The sequence below is a fragment of the Notechis scutatus genome, chromosome 8, assembly GCF_049901735.1.
Source record: "Notechis scutatus isolate UNSWTSFEM ecotype Mainland chromosome 8, rNotScu1.2, whole genome shotgun sequence".
NCBI classification, from domain to species: domain Eukaryota; kingdom Metazoa; phylum Chordata; class Lepidosauria; order Squamata; family Elapidae; genus Notechis; species Notechis scutatus.
In genome coordinates, this window is record NC_142016.1 from 21,519,048 (window position 1) to 21,534,331 (window position 15,284).

Here is a 15,284-nt window from a genome sequence, read left to right on the forward strand (position 1 = left end):
TTATTAGGTGTGAAGCCATTTCATGGTTGGTTAACACCATGGTAAATTTTATATACCCAGAAGTTCTTTTTACATTGAACTTATTCACCCAGTGCAAAAAGTGACAATTTGAACTGCCTAATGGGCAGTTACAGAAGGGATCATGCCGTGGATACACCGGCCATTTCCAACTGGGAATAACTAGCCACAACCCTAGGACTATCCAGTCATCAGGATGCAAAATAGTGGCCAAAATCTTGAAAACTAAACCCTACAAGGAAGGCTCTCAGCACCTGCTAAGAAGCCTGCTTGCCCCCAGATTCACAATGAACCTCCTCCACCCCCTTATACATGTACAAAAATACACATTTTGTTACTCTTGGAAATGAAAGCAATTTGAAGAGGTGGTTCTGAATGATTGCAATCTTGGCATCCAGATGGCTGTTCTCCCCCACCCACCCTCTGTGCCAAGCTGCAGTGAAAATTTAGATGACCAGGACTTGGTCCCAATGAAAATGGGGTCATTCATTCTGGAGAAAATGTGAAGTGGCTTTTAGATTTTAGATAAGGAAGCATTCCTCTTTTCTCTGGCTTTCATTTTATATTCCCTGAATTAAAACGCAACACCTTGGCTCCCTCCCTTGCCAACCACAAGAGACATTTCAGAAAATGATGTTGGTTGTGCTCCTTTTGGCGAGGGGCGTACAGTCACCTGGCACACAAAGGGGCCTCTTGAGGCCATCAGCAGACAAGGAAATCAGCTGTGAAGAGAGCAGAGGGGGGTTGCCCAGGTTTTTAGTGCCTCTCAAGCCAATCCTGTTTACTCCCTCCCTCCCTCCCTCCCCCTTATGTAACTGGTCCAGTATATATTCCCCAGCTTCCACCTCAGAATCTACGGATCTGCAGATTACAAGATTCAACATCATGGCATCTTTGTCCAGCCTCAGTTTCCTTCTGGCTACACTCCTAACTCAAGGTAAGCTTGCTTTGAGCCAGTTATGGGCACTGCAGTCTTTCTGCTTTACAACTAGAGTAAAGGCAAGATGGATGCATCCATTCTTGGAGGTGTGCTTGTATCCTTGCATATTTTTACCTTGCTCTAGAGGCCATAGGTTAGAAGAGGGGATCAACCTATTCTCCAAAGCACCAGAAGGCAAGACAAAAACAATGGGTGGAAACTAGACAAAGAAAGGAGCAACCTAGAAGTAAGAGAAATTTCCTGACAGAACAATTAACTAGTGGAATGGCTTGCCTTCAGAAGTTATGGGTGCTTCATCACTGGAGACTTTTAAGAAGAGACTGGACACCTGTCTAGAATGGTATAGAGGATCCTGCTTGAGCAGGGGATTGGTTAGAAGACCTCCAAGGTCCCTTCCTACTCTGTTACTCTGTTATTCTGAGTGTGGATTCAAGAGGGGCTACTAAAGATGGACAACCTCATTTGATGAAGGCCAGGAACTCTAATTGGATTTCCTACATCTTCTCATTCTGATGAAACTGTGATCTATGGTTTCTCCACACCAGCTGAGGACCTCTCAGACCTCTCAAACCCATTTTTTTGTTTAAAAATATCTTTTTTTCATGAATTTTTTTTATTTATTTAAGATCTCATGGGTTCAATATTGCTGCTTTTACATGATTCAATAACTATTCTAAAAATGTATCTATTTTCATATGGTAAATATCAATAAAGATAAAACCCATGCAAGCCAAAGCTCCTTGAAAGGTCTTCATCATTTTTAAAACCAGGAAGGGGGAATCCTAAGAACACAAAGGTTAAGAAACACCACTCCGCACCATGAGATGTATTCAGTGAAGCCTAGTTTCTCCATCATAGGTTATTGAATAAGCCACAGCTCATCTCTGTTGTTTTCTCCAGGTTCCTGTTTGATCTGTGTGACCTGTAGAGGTCCAGGTGCAGACTGCGCTGGCATGAGCCGCACCTGTGAAGCGACTGAAGATACCTGCTTTTCTGCTGTAGGAATAAATGCCTTGTGTGAGTAAAAGATCTCAAGACTTGCTTTGAACCAGCAGAGGGAGTTAAGAGATCTAAGTTCCCAGAAGAGCAGATGGGAGAGTGGTTGGTTTCCAAAAAATTTTTTTCAACTGGGCAATCTTATCACCAAAACGTTGGAGAAGGTCTTCCCAATATATTGATTTATTGATCCACTAACTGATAACCCGGCTGTTGCCTGGGTACTTCTTTATCCCAATCCTCTATTAGACAGGAATGGCAGATGTCAAGCGGCAATGTCAGTGCAGCATGGGCTGTCCTCCCTCCTTCCATTAACTTCTCCACAATTCTTGAAGAAGCGATTGCAAGGGCAACTTCTCCCTGAGCCCTGATTGTGATCTGTGTGATGTAGGTCCTGAGGGGATCTCCTAGCGGTGCAGGCAGGTCCCCTTACAAACGCCCCCTTGTGGAGTACTGTGAAGCTGTTACCATGGCAACTCCACTGGGCTCTAGGCTGTATCTTCACAGATCAACCCCCCCCCCCCGTGGGGTGTTAGGGGTATCTTACCCCCCACAGTATTTGTTTCCAGAGAGTAAGTCATCTGTGTACCAAGTTTGGTTGAAATTGCTTGACACGTACCACAGTTATGCATTTTTATATATTTTAAACATTGCAAAACATACTGCCCACCCTTTGAACTATAATATCCTATGGAGGTCCAGTTGGCCCCAACGCTGTTTGGCCTTCCATAAGGTTGCTGACCTGAAGATGAAACCTGAAGATGAAAGTCAAATACTTTGGCAGCCACCTAATGAGAAGGAAGAACTCACTGGAGAAGAGCCTAATGCTGGGAAAGATTGAGGGGAATGGAAGAAGGGGAGAAGGCAGAGAATGAAGTGGCTGGATGGAGTCACTGAAGCAGTCGGGGTGAGCTTAAATGGACTCCAGAAAAAGGTAGAGGACAGGAAGGCTTGGAGGAATGTTGTCCATGGGGTTGTGATAGATCAGACATGTCTTTGCAACTAACAACAACAACATCAAGGTTTCTGACACCTGGTTCTGTCACCAAACTTTGGGGATGGGTAGGACATGGTGGCTCAGTGGCTAAGACGCTGAGCTTGTCGATCAGAAAGATCAGCAGTTCGAATCCCTAGTGCTGCGTAACAGAGTGAGTTCCCATTACTTGTCCCAGCTTCGAAAGCGAGTAAAAATGCAAATAGAAAAATAGGGACCACTTTGGTGGGAAGGGAACAGCGTTCCATGAGTCTTTGGTGTTTAGCCATGCCGGCCACATGACCACAGAGATGTTATCGGACAGCGCTGGCTCTTCAGCTTTGTAACGTGTGTGTGTGTGTGTGTGTGTGTGTGTGTGTGTGTGTTATATTTTATATATATATATATATATATATATATATATATATATATATATATATATATATATATATATATTTTGTTTCTAAGTTTGGTATATGTTTGTGATTCGTAGTTGCTTTAGTTGTGTTACAGAATTCACTACCATCATCAGGCTTCTGTATTGTGTCCGCACAACAGAAGCCTGGAGATGAATCTGTGTGCTACAACAAAAACAACTCATACAATCAAACAAAAACATATATCTATACATATACATATACATACATACATACATTTATATTTATATTTATATTTATATTTATATTTATATTATATTTATATTTATATTTATATTTATATTATTTATTTATATGAAAACAGAAAAACCCTTGCCTTTCCATACACACACACACACACACAAACACAAATATTGCTAGCCACTCAGAGTCATTAACATGAGATGGGCAGTTCTGCTGGTCTAATGACCAAAGATTGATCGATTGACTGAGGTGGGAGGCCATTTTAGTTGAATATGTAAATATTCCCCAAAATAGTTTTTTTAAAGGATTGGAATAAATAAATAACAATAGATATCCTATTATTTTCTTCCGGTACCCTAATGAATAGTCTTGCACATCCCCTTGTGTTTCATGCCCCCAATCTGTGATGATCGGTATAGGAAGTATTATAATGGCATAGAATATCTGCATTACAGAGGTGAAGTGGAATAGAAATCAATATATACCTATGTAAGGGGTGCCTAAATATTCAAATTAAGCATATTATATTCTTGTGCACCACCCATATATCTTCCTTCAAAATCGATCATCGCTAGACTTCCTTTTTGAATACCTAGAACCCCATTATTCTGAATCTAGAAAAGCAGAAATGTCTCTCCAGTTTCCGAATACTGTACTGAGCTTTGAAGGGTCAAAAAAGCAGTGGGGCTACTACGGCCCCTTTCTTCAATGTGTGCTTTCCAGATACAGTGAGGAATAATTTCCATTATTCCCCATCCCGACGGTGGGAGAAATAATAGACAAGTGGCAGAGTTCCCTGCTCCCATCCTTCTTTTCCCACTTAGTGTCACTGTCTAGATGACTATGGAGATTCTCAGTCATCCAGATTATGGTTGTCCCAAAAATGCTTGTTTTTTTCTTCAAGAGGCAACTTGGCTTTCTCTTTTTTCTTTTTAGACGTTTTGCTTCTCATCCAAGAAGCTTCTTCAGTTCTGATTGGATTGGTGGGGAATGGAAGGATTTCAGTCAGAGCTGAAAAATCTTCTTGGATGAGAAGCGAAACATCTTCAAAGAAAATCCAGAAAGTCCAGTTGCCTCTTGAAAGAAAGAAAAAAAAGAGCAACTTTGGGTGTTATCGTCCAGGTTAGCTTGCAGTGGAAATTGATGATGCTTTCAGTCATTTTACCAAATAAATTTTCAGCAAGGTGTTACCTAATTTAACCAAACCTCTTTTATCTGCATCTTCTTCACCAGTGTCTAATAAAACCACAGAGACTGTCAAACTCTGTTCTAATCGCACAGACTGCCAGGCTGGATCCGTTAGTGTCACCTTCAACTCTGAGAACCATTTCTGGCTCATCATCAACTGTTGCCAAGGAGACCTGTGCAACAACAAAAAGTCAGACAGTAAGGAACCATTTGTCTTCTCCCCAACTAAAGTTTCTGAAGTTGGTATCTTTATTCCCCCAAATTTTCACTGGGGTTGCTTACTTCCATGTACTCTTTTTCTACCTGATTTGGCATATCCATTTGCAACAGCCATCAGGTCCAACTCTGCTCAAAATTTAAGCCTTTTAAACAATTAATTGAACATGGTTTATACATCCTTCCAGTCAAAGCTGGCTCGGAGTGGCACACCACCCCCCTCATTGTAAACACCAGATTAAAACAAGCCATGGACATGAGAAATAAAACCATTTCATGCTAGCAATTCATAGAAAAGGTTTGAAGGAAATGAGGAATGCAAACACCCCATAGGCCAAAATTCAAACTTAATTCCTCAACATTCCTAATGTGCCAGCCATGGTTTTGTTAAAATTAAGAGGGAAGATCTAAGATTTGGATTTCCAAGGGGAGCATCCCGATTTCAAAGTGAACATCAGTTTTGCTGATGAACATCAAGGTGGCAGGAAACACATGGAGAAGCATTTCGATGCATTTTCAAAGGACCTCCCTCTTGATGAATCCCGCTGAGAAATTTCACTTGCAATTTCCAATATTCTGTAAAAAGTCTCCAGGAACTGTGCAGTTCACAAAAGCTTCTGTCTCTTAACCAAAGATATCTTTTGCTACCTGCAAAGTTGCAAGTGGGAGCAGACGAGCAGTTAGATTCTAGCAGCACTGTTCATTCAAGATAAGAAGTCGCAATAAACCAACATCCAGCTCCCAGCTGACAGCCCCTTTTATAGGAAACTGAGTTTAACATACGTCCGCACTTGCATGGACGTAACACTACCCTAGATTAATTCACCTCGCCTCCAACGCTGTCTATTGAAATCTGTGTTGTTCCTATTTCCTTGATCTTACCTAACTGAGTGGCTCATCCTTGCTATCAACTCCCAGAATCCTTAGGCATGCTGGCCAGAAAATTCTAGGAGTTGAGCCCATACATGCTGGCTGGGCAGTGGCAGATTAAGGCACACTGGTGTCCTAAGCACAGACAAACCTTGGTGCCTCCCTCCTTTGTACATACTGTACAAATGTAGCTATATTCTCAACTTTGTGGTGCCCCCCTTGGGCCTGGTGCCCTAAGCACCTGCTTAGTCTGCTTAATGGTTAATACCCCACTGTGACTGGGGAATTCTGGGAGTGGAAATCCACACACCTTCCAACTGCCAAGGTTTAGGAACACTGTCTGTTATCACCTCTTTCTGGTGTTCCTTCTCCTACATCTGTATGGCATAATCTTTGTAGTGCCTGCTAAAAATACCACCCTCAATGGGCTGACCTGCCCAGTATGCTTTGGCGTTGGCTTGGATCAGTGCGAAGTGGACGGTTCTCTGAACTGCGTAGGAGAAGAAAATCGTTGTATAACCACATCTGGAACCATGACTATTGGTAAGTTTCATTTTCATGTTGTGGGGTCAACACCAGGTCATACACAGAAGTCAACAAGAAGCTATAGTGTCTTGTGTGAACCCAGCCAAAAGGCCCGGTTTATGACGAGTATGCAAGATACTATCCCTGTCGGTTCCACAAAACAGTTGAGAGACTGTTGTTCAGAACATGAATAACAGAGTTGGAAGGGACCTTGGAGGTCCTCCAGTCCAACCCCCTGCTCAAACAGGAAACCCTACACCATTTCAGACAAGTGGCTGTCCAGTCTCTTCTTAAAATCCTCCATGACAACTTCTGGAGGCAAGTTGTTCCATTGTCCTAACACCTAATGTCAGGAAATTTCTCCTTAGTTCTAGAATGCTCCTCTCCTGGATTAGTTCCCACCTGTTGCTTCTTGTCCTGCCTTCAGGTGGTTTGGAGAATAGCTTGACTTCCTCTTTGGGGCAGCCCCTCAAATACCGGAAGACTGCTATCATGTCCTCCCTAGTCCTTCTTTTCATTAAGCTAGACATACCCAGGTCCTGCAACCAAACCTTTTGGAGTGATAGCCGAGATAGAATTTGAACAGGCAACCTGGCAGCTCTCCTTTTGAATGCCACAAGAACCCTTTAATTCAGGGGTTTCCAACCTTGGCAACTTTAAGCCTGGCGGATTTCAACTCCCAGAATTCCCTAGCCAGCAAACCTGGGAGTTCAAGTCCTCCAGGCTTAAAGTTGCCAAGGTTGGAGACCTCTGCTTTAACTGACTGAATTTTTGGTCCCCAGGTGACGATTCTATGACGATTGCTTCCAGAGGCTGCAGCTCTGCCTCAGCATGTGCTCTGCCTGTGGATACCGACCTTTACTCTGCGGGAATCACTTTTCACCTCAAGAAAATTGAGTGCAGCCCAGCCGTGAGAGCCAACAGCACCTAACAGAGGCCCTGGTGATAAGGGGCCTCCAAAGAAACCCCTCAGAAGATTTTCCCCCTCACTGTCTTGCAGCTTGGGAATGTGGGCCTGATATTATCTCCTTTACTGAATGTAATGAATAAACAGCATGAAAAACCAGCACGAATGTATATTGGTGTTTTTTATATCTCACCTTTAGTATTTTTCTAAAAAACCCTTAAGGCATACCTAATGCTCCTTCCTCCTCTTAAATAGGATTCTCATTTCCCTGACTATAAAAGTGAAGAGATTGGGACTGCATTCATATATTTATTTATTTTCCTTATAGTTTCATTCTATAAATAAACACAACAAAGGGGGAAAAAAAGAATAGGAAAAAAAAGGAACAAAACTACAAAGAAATCACCATATACATCATACACATACATGCAATCTATAATTATTATTCTTTTCCTCCCTTTAATGTGAATATATACATATATGAGAAGCCTAGATATATAATAGTGGCCAAAATCTTGAAAACTAAACCCTACAAGGAAGGCTCTCAGCACCTGGAACTGCTGCTAAGAAGCCTGCTTGCCCCCATATTCACAATGAACCTCCACCCCCTTATACATGTACAAAAATACACATTTTGTTACTCTTGGAAATAAAAGCAATTTGAAGAGGTGGTTCTGAATGATTGCAATCTTGGCATCCAGCTTGGCTGTCCTCCCGCATCCCACCCTCTGTGCCAAGCTGCAGTGAAAGTTTAGATGACCAGGACTTGCTCCCAATGAGAATGGGGTCATTTGTTCTGGAGAAAATGTGAAATGGCTTTTAGATTTTAAACAAGGAAGCATTCCTCTTTTCTCTGGCTTTCATTTTATATTCTGTGAATTGAAACGCAACACCTTGGCTCCCTCTCTTGCCAACCACAAGAGACATTTCAGAAAATGAAGTTGGTTGTGCTCCTTTTGGCGAGGGGAGTACAGCCACCTGGCACACAAAGGGGCCTCTTGAGGCCATCAGCAGACAAGGAAATCAGCTGTGAAGAGAGCTAAGTGGGGTTGCCTAGGATTTAAATGCCTCTCAAGCCAATCCTGTGTACTCACTCACTCCCCTTTATGTAACTGGTCCAGTATATATTCTCCCTCTCGGGATGCTTCCACCTCAGAATCTACGGATCTGGGGATTACAAGATTCAACATCATGGCATCTTTGTCCAGCCTCAGTTTCCTTCTGGCCACACTCCTAACTCAAGGTAAGTTTGCTTTGAACTAGTGATGCAGTCTTTCCGCTTTATAGCTAGAGTAAAGGCAAGGTGGATGCATCCATTCTCGGAAATGTGCTTGTATCTTTGAACATTTTTACCTTGCTGTAGAAGCAGAGGTGGTATTCAGCAGGTTCTAACCAGTTCTAGAGAACCAGTAGTGGAAATTTTGAGTAGTTCAGAGAACCAGCAAATCCCACCTCTGACTGGCCTGCCCCCGTCTGTTCTCTGCCTCCCAATTCCCAGCTGATCGGCTGGGTCTTCTTTGGTTGCCCTGCACAGGAGAACAGAGCTGGAAAGCAGGTTAGTGGGGTGGGGAGGGAATTGGATTTTGCAGTAACCTTCCTCCAGGAGTGGGGTGGGAATGGAGATTTTACAGTATCCTGCCCCTGCCACACCTATCAAGCCACACTCACAGAACCGGTAGTAAAAATTTTGGAATCCCACCACTATCAAGAAGCTATAGGTTGGAAGAGGGGGTCAACCTATTTGCCAAAGCACCAGAAGGCAAGACAAGAAACAATGGACGGAAACTAGTCAAAGAGAGGATCAACCTAGAACTAAGAAATGTCCTGGCAATTAGAGCAATTAACTAGTGGAATGGCTTGCCTTCAGAAGTTATGGGTTCTTCATCACTGGAGGCTTTTAAGAAGAGACTGGACACTTGTCTAGAATGGTAGAGGATCTTGCTTGAGCAGGGGATTGGATTAGAAGACCTCCAAGGTCCCTTCCAACTCTGTTACTCTGTTAGTCTGAGTGTGGACTCAAGAGGGGCTACTAAAGATGGACAACCTCATTTGATGAAGGCCAGGAACTCTAATTGGATTTCCTACATCTTCTCATTCTGATGAAACTGTGACCTATGCTTTCTCCACACTGGCTGAGGGCTCCTCAAACCCATCTCGGGAGTCTCCAAAATCAACATTATTTACTAAATAGGGAAGATATTGACAAAAATTTAAAACAATGTCACTCATGTCTTCTTTTTTTAAAAAAATATATCTTGTTTTCATGAAAAAATATTATTTATTTAAGATCTCATGGGCTTAATATTGCTGCTTTTACATGCCTCAATAACTATCCTAAAAATGCGTCCATTTTCATATGGTAAATATCAATAAAGATAAAACCCATGCAAGCCAAAGCTCCTTGAAAGGTCTTCATCATTTTTAAAACCAGGAAGGGGGAATCCTAATAACACAAAGGTTAAGAAACACCACTCTGCATAATGAGGTGTATTCAGTGAAAGTGTCCCCATCATAGCTTATTGAATAAGTCACATCTCATCTTTGTTGTTTTCTCCAGGTTCCTGTTTGATCTGTGAGACCTGTCAAAGTCCAGGTGAAGACTGCACTGGTATGAGCCGCACCTGTGGAGAGACTGAAGATACCTGCCTTACCTTTGTAGGAATGAATTCCTTGTGTGAGTAAAAGATCTCAAGACTTGCTTTGAACCAGCAGAGGGAGTTAAGAGATCTAAGTTCCCAGAAGAGCAGATGGGACAGTGGTTGGTTACCAAACTTCTTTTCAGTTGGGCAACCTTATCACCAAAACATTGGAGAAGGTCTTCCCAATATGTTGATTTATTGATACGTGTCTACTTACTCTTATAGTATAGATATTAGAAAACATTATAAACTTTTTAAACATTATAAAACATATCGTTCACCCTTTGGATTATGACATTCTTTGTAGGTCTGCTGTTTGGCCTTCCATAAGGTTTCTGACACCTGGTTCTGTCACCAAACTTTGTATATTTAGGGGGACGTGGTGGCTCAGTGGATAAGATGCTGATCTTGTTGATCAGAAAGATCGGCAGTTTGGCAGTTTGAAGCCCTAGCGCCACGTAATGGAATGAGCTCCCATTACTTGTCCCAGCTTCTGCCAACCTAGCAGTTCAAAAGCATGCAAAAATGCAAGTAGAAAAATAGGGACCACCTTTGGTGGGAAGGTAACAGCATTCTGTGCACCTTCAGTGTTTAGTCATGCCGGCCACATGACCATGGAAACATCTTCGGACAGCGCTGGCTCTTTGGCTTTGTAACGGAGAGGAGCACAGCCCCCTAGAGCCAGAAACAACTAATATGTATCTGTGAGGGGAACCTCTACCTTTACTTTAGGAGTCAGGAGATGGGGCTGAGTCTTGCATTGGCTATGTTAATTTTTCAGAAATTTTCAGCAAGGTGTTACCTAATTTAACCAAACCTCTCTTATCTGCGTCTTCTTCACCAGGGTCTGACAAAATCACCGAGACTGTCAAAGTCTGCTCTGTTAAGAGCACCTGCTTGCCTGGACCCATCCGTGTCACCATCAATCCTGAGATCCATTTCTGGAGCACCTCCAGCTGTTGCCAAGGAGACCTGTGCAACAACAAAAAGTTAGACAGTAAGGAACCGTTTGTCTTCTCCCCAACTAAAGTTCCTGAAGTTGGTATCCATATTTCCCCAAATTTTCACTGGGTTGCTTACTTCCATGTACTCTTTTATATCTGATTTGGCATACCCAGTTGGAGCAGCCATCAGGTCAGAGGTGGTATTCAGCGGGTTCTGACCAGTTCTGGAGAACCGGTAGCGGAAATTCTGAGTAGTTTGGAGAACCAGCAAATACCACCTCTGACTGGCCCCGTCCCCATCTATTCTCTCCCTCTCATTGAGTCCAAGCTGATTGGCTGGGCCTTCTTTGGTTGCCCTGCACAGGAGAACAGAGCTGGAAAGTAGTTAGTGGGGTGGGGAGGGAATGGGTATTTTGCAGTATCCTTCCCCTGGAGTGGGTGGGAATGGAGATTTTGCAGTACCTTTACCCTGCCATGCCCACCAAGCCACATCCACCAAGCCACGCCCACCAAGTCACACCCACAGAACTGGTAGTAAAAAATATTTGAATCCCACCACTGCATCAGGTCCAACTCTGCTCAAAATTTAAGCCTGTTAAAAAATTAATTTAACATGGTTTCTACTGTACATCCTTCCAGTCAAAGCTGACTCGGAGTGGCACACCAGTCCCCTGGGGAAACACTGTCTGGCATCACCTCTTTCTGGAGTTCCTTCTCCTACATCTCCCTGAACCATCCTCCTCCAGAGAACCTTTCCATCACCTCTTTGGGGGATTTTCAGTAGATTCTTCTTATACGAAAAGCAAACAAGGAGAAATGCCTTTTCTTATCTACTTCCCCATATTTTTTATATTTATATTTTATATTATATTTTATATTTTATATTGTATTCATATTTTTATATTTATATTCATATTTTTTCCAAATCAAAGGTTGTTGGAACACCTAGGAAACCATCTTGCAAGATTGTGTGGCTGCAGGTGATTAAGACACTGCAGTCTTCAAGGCAGTGGCGGATTAAGGCTCACTGGTGCCTTAAGCACTGACAAATCTTGGTCCCTCCCTCCTTCGTACATACTGTACAAACAAAGCTATATTCTCAACTTCACCCCTTTGGGCCGGGTGCTTCAATGGAATAAGGACCTCAGCTACAGTTCCCTCTCTTTGTGTCAAACCTGGCCTGGTTCCCACAAACAATAAAACTGTAATTGACAGTATACCATCAACTGAAATTGAAGAAAACCACTAGCTGTCTTTGAAACAGCCTGGAATAAAACCGTGTCCCCCACCCAACCCCACTGCAATTGCCAGATCTGAATTGGAAGTAGTAACTCATTCAGAATTCCAGTAGCATAATGGGCTTTCCCTGGATTTCTACGAGAGTTGTTTCTTGCAGCAGGTTTGATCATAAATATGCTCAGTGCAGTAAATCCGTGCCTGTGAATGCTTTATTTATATGTGATGGTGTATAATTAAGGCCTGCTGAACAAAGGTTTCTGTATGGCATTATCTTTTGTAGTGCCCCCTGAAAATACTACCCTCAATGGGCTGACCTGCCCAGCTTGCTTTAACCTTGGCTCGGAACAGTGCGAAATGGTCGGGACTCTGAACTGTGTAGGGGAAGACAATCATTGTATAACCACATCCGGAACCATAACTGCTAGTAAGTTGCATTTGCATTTGCGTTTTCATGTTGTGGGGTCACTACTGGGTCACACATGTAGAAGTCAACAAGAGCAGCGGTGGGATTCTACCACTTTCCCAACTGGTTCGGTGATCGCGCACCTAACGCGCGCATGCGTGCAGCTTTCCCAACACCAGCTGAAGCTCTGCCGTGCCAATCAGCGGAGAGGATAAAGAACAGAAAAGCACAGAGGCAGGTGGGAGGGCCGACTGTGCGCTTTTCTCTACTTTCTTCTCTCAGCTGATCATCGTAGCTTTTTTTTTTTTTTAACATTACCAGTTGGGCCAAACCAGTAGCAATTTTTGCTACCGGTTCAGTTGAACCGGGCCGAACCGGTAGCATTTCACCACTGAACAAGAGGGTATAGTGCAGTGGTGGTAACCTTTTTGGGCTCCTGTGCCAAAAATTGTGTGCACGCTGGCGCTCACGTGCTCATGTGCCAGCACCCAGAAAGCAATGTGCACCCTGCCATGCCCCTTGCGCATGAGCGTGCAATCCCCCCCATGCCCCCACGCTGCCCTCCCTTTACCTGCACTGCGCCTCACAGCTGATTTTTGGCTGGTTTGAGGCCTTTTTTGGCTACCCAGAGGCTTGAAGAAAGCCTCTGCAGGCAGAATAGGCCCGTTTCGTCACTTCCTGTAATACCAGCCTGTTTTGTCACTTCCGGTATTACAGGAAGTAACGAAACAGGCCTATTCGGCCTGCAGAGGCTTTTTTCAAACCTCTGGGAGGCCGAAAAAGGCCTCAAACCAGCTGAAAATCAGCTGTGAGGCGCATGCATGCACAGTGAGGTAACTTTGCCTGCGGCTCGCGTGCCGGCACAAATGGCTCTGCATGCCATAGGTTTGCTATCACGGGTATAGTGTCTTGTGTGAACCCAGCCAAAAGACCCGGTTCATGACGAGTATGCAAGACACTATCCCTGTAGGTTCCACAAAACAGCTGAGAGACTGTTCTTCAGAACATGAATAACAGAGTGGGAAGGGACCCTGGAGGTCCTCCAGGCCAACCTCCTGCTCAAGCAGGAAACCCTATACCTGTGATGGTGAACCTGTGGAACGCAGAGCCCACTTTGTGGGCACGTGAGCCATCGTCCCAGCTCAGCTCTGCTGCGCATGTGTGTGTGTGCATGCCTCCAATGGGCCAGCTGGTCTTTGGGTCTCTGCATGCATGGGGAACAGGGGACCCAGGGGGGGGTTATGTGTGCTTGGACAGAGTGGGGGTGCATGCGCGGGGGGAGGCGTGTTGCATTTTGGGGATGCACATGCGCTCATGCACACGCTTTGGGCACTTGGTGGTGAAAAGGTTAGCTATCACTGCCCGATACCATTTCAGACAGGTGGCTGTCCAGTCTCTTCTTAAAATCCTCCATGTTGGAGCCTCCACAACTTCTGGAGGCAACTCGTTCCATTGTTCTCACTGTCAGGAAATTTCTCCTTAGTTCTAGTTTGCTTCCCTCCTTGATTAGTTTCCCTCCATTGCTTCTTGTCCTGCCTTCAGGGCCTTTGGAGAGTAGGATGACTCCCTCTTCTTTGTGGCAGCCCCTTAGATCAGGGGTCTCCAATCTTGGCAACTTTACAACTTGTGGACTTCAACTCCCAGAATTCCTCAGCCAGTGCATGCTGGCTGAGGAATTCTGGGAGTTGAAGTCCACAAGTCGTAAAGTTGCCGAGATTGGAGACCCCTGCCTTAGATATTGGAAGTCTGCTGTCATGTCACTCCTAGTCCTTCTTTTCATTAAACTAGACATACCTAGTTCCAGCAACCGAACCATTTGGAGTGATAGCAGAGGTAGAATTTGAACAGGCAATCTGGCAGCTCTCCCTTTGGATGCCCCTTAATGGACTGAATTTTTGATCCCCAGGTGGCATTCCTATGACGCTTGCTTCCAGAGGCTGCAGCTCTGCCTCAGCATGTGCTCTGCCCTTGGATACCGACATTTATTCCGCAGGAATCACTTTTCGCCTCAAGAAAATTGAGTGCAGCCCAGCCGTGAGAGCCAACAGCACTTAACGGAGGCCCTGGTGATAAGGGCCTCCAAAGAAACCCCTCAGAAGATTTCCCCCCTCACTGTCTTTCAGCTTGGGAATGTGGGCCTGGTATTATCTCCTTTACTGAATGTAATGAATAAACAGCATGAAAAACCAGCATGAATGTATATTGGTTTATTTTTTAAATCTCACCTTTAGTATTTTTCTAAAAATAAAAATAAAAATCAAGGCATACCTAATACTCCTTCCTCCTCTTAAAAAAGGATTCTTGTTTACCTGACTATAAAAGGGAAGAGATGGGTACTGCATTCATATATTTATTTATAGAATGAAACAGAATAAAGGAAAAAAATAATAGCAAAAATAAAACAGGAACAAAACAAAAAAGAAATCCCCATATATATCACACACATACATACAATACATAACTATTGTTCTTTTCCTCCCTTTTATGTATTATATGTATATAAGAAGCCTAGATATATGGCTTATCATAGTTTATAATGCCTATATAAAGCTTCATGTAACAATTTCATAGAGTTGGTAGTTGGAAGGGAACTTCTAGTTCAATCCCCTGTCCAGAACAGGAATCCTCATATAGATTATCCTCATTTAGTGACTGCCTCATTTAGCAATCATTCACAATTATGACAGTAATAAAAAAAGTAAAAGTTATGATTGGACCTCACATCTTCATAGGCTGATTTGATTTGATTGGTTATTATTATGTTTCTTAAGATGATTTGATTGCTTATTTGTACTCTTTGACTACT

At 43.5% G+C, this 15,284-nt stretch overlaps 2 protein-coding genes across 2 annotated transcripts; both read left to right on the forward strand.

Annotated features, from left to right (window-relative positions):
* Nucleotides 1-822: 822 nt before the first annotated feature.
* On the forward strand, nt 823-7,412 carry LOC113421185 (phospholipase A2 inhibitor and Ly6/PLAUR domain-containing protein-like). The gene is made up of 5 exons (XM_087970371.1): nt 823-955; nt 1,859-1,975; nt 4,781-4,933; nt 6,221-6,364; nt 7,129-7,412. The coding sequence occupies exons 1-5, from the start codon at nt 904-906 to the stop codon at nt 7,275-7,277; spliced, it is 615 nt and encodes a 204-aa protein (XP_087826497.1). The 5' UTR covers nt 823-903; the 3' UTR covers nt 7,278-7,412.
* A 937-nt stretch (nt 7,413-8,349) lies between these two features.
* LOC113421186 (phospholipase A2 inhibitor and Ly6/PLAUR domain-containing protein-like) lies at nt 8,350-14,668 on the forward strand. The gene is made up of 5 exons (XM_087970370.1): nt 8,350-8,496; nt 9,811-9,927; nt 10,737-10,889; nt 12,356-12,499; nt 14,385-14,668. The coding sequence occupies exons 1-5, from the start codon at nt 8,445-8,447 to the stop codon at nt 14,531-14,533; spliced, it is 615 nt and encodes a 204-aa protein (XP_087826496.1). The 5' UTR covers nt 8,350-8,444; the 3' UTR covers nt 14,534-14,668.
* Nucleotides 14,669-15,284: the final 616 nt, after the last annotated feature.

Coding starts and splice junctions, on each gene's coding strand:
- LOC113421185 (XM_087970371.1), top strand. CDS start 904: ATGGCATCTTTGTCCAGCCTCAGTTTCCTTCTGGCTACACTCCTAACT. Junction 956..1,858: donor GGCTACACTCCTAACTCAAG/GTAAGCTTGCTT, acceptor TGTTTTCTCCAG/GTTCCTGTTTGATCTGTGTG. Junction 4,934..6,220: donor CAACAACAAAAAGTCAGACA/GTAAGGAACCAT, acceptor TAATCTTTGTAG/TGCCTGCTAAAAATACCACC.
- LOC113421186 (XM_087970370.1), top strand. CDS start 8,445: ATGGCATCTTTGTCCAGCCTCAGTTTCCTTCTGGCCACACTCCTAACT. Junction 8,497..9,810: donor GGCCACACTCCTAACTCAAG/GTAAGTTTGCTT, acceptor TGTTTTCTCCAG/GTTCCTGTTTGATCTGTGAG. Junction 12,500..14,384: donor ATCCGGAACCATAACTGCTA/GTAAGTTGCATT, acceptor TTTGATCCCCAG/GTGGCATTCCTATGACGCTT.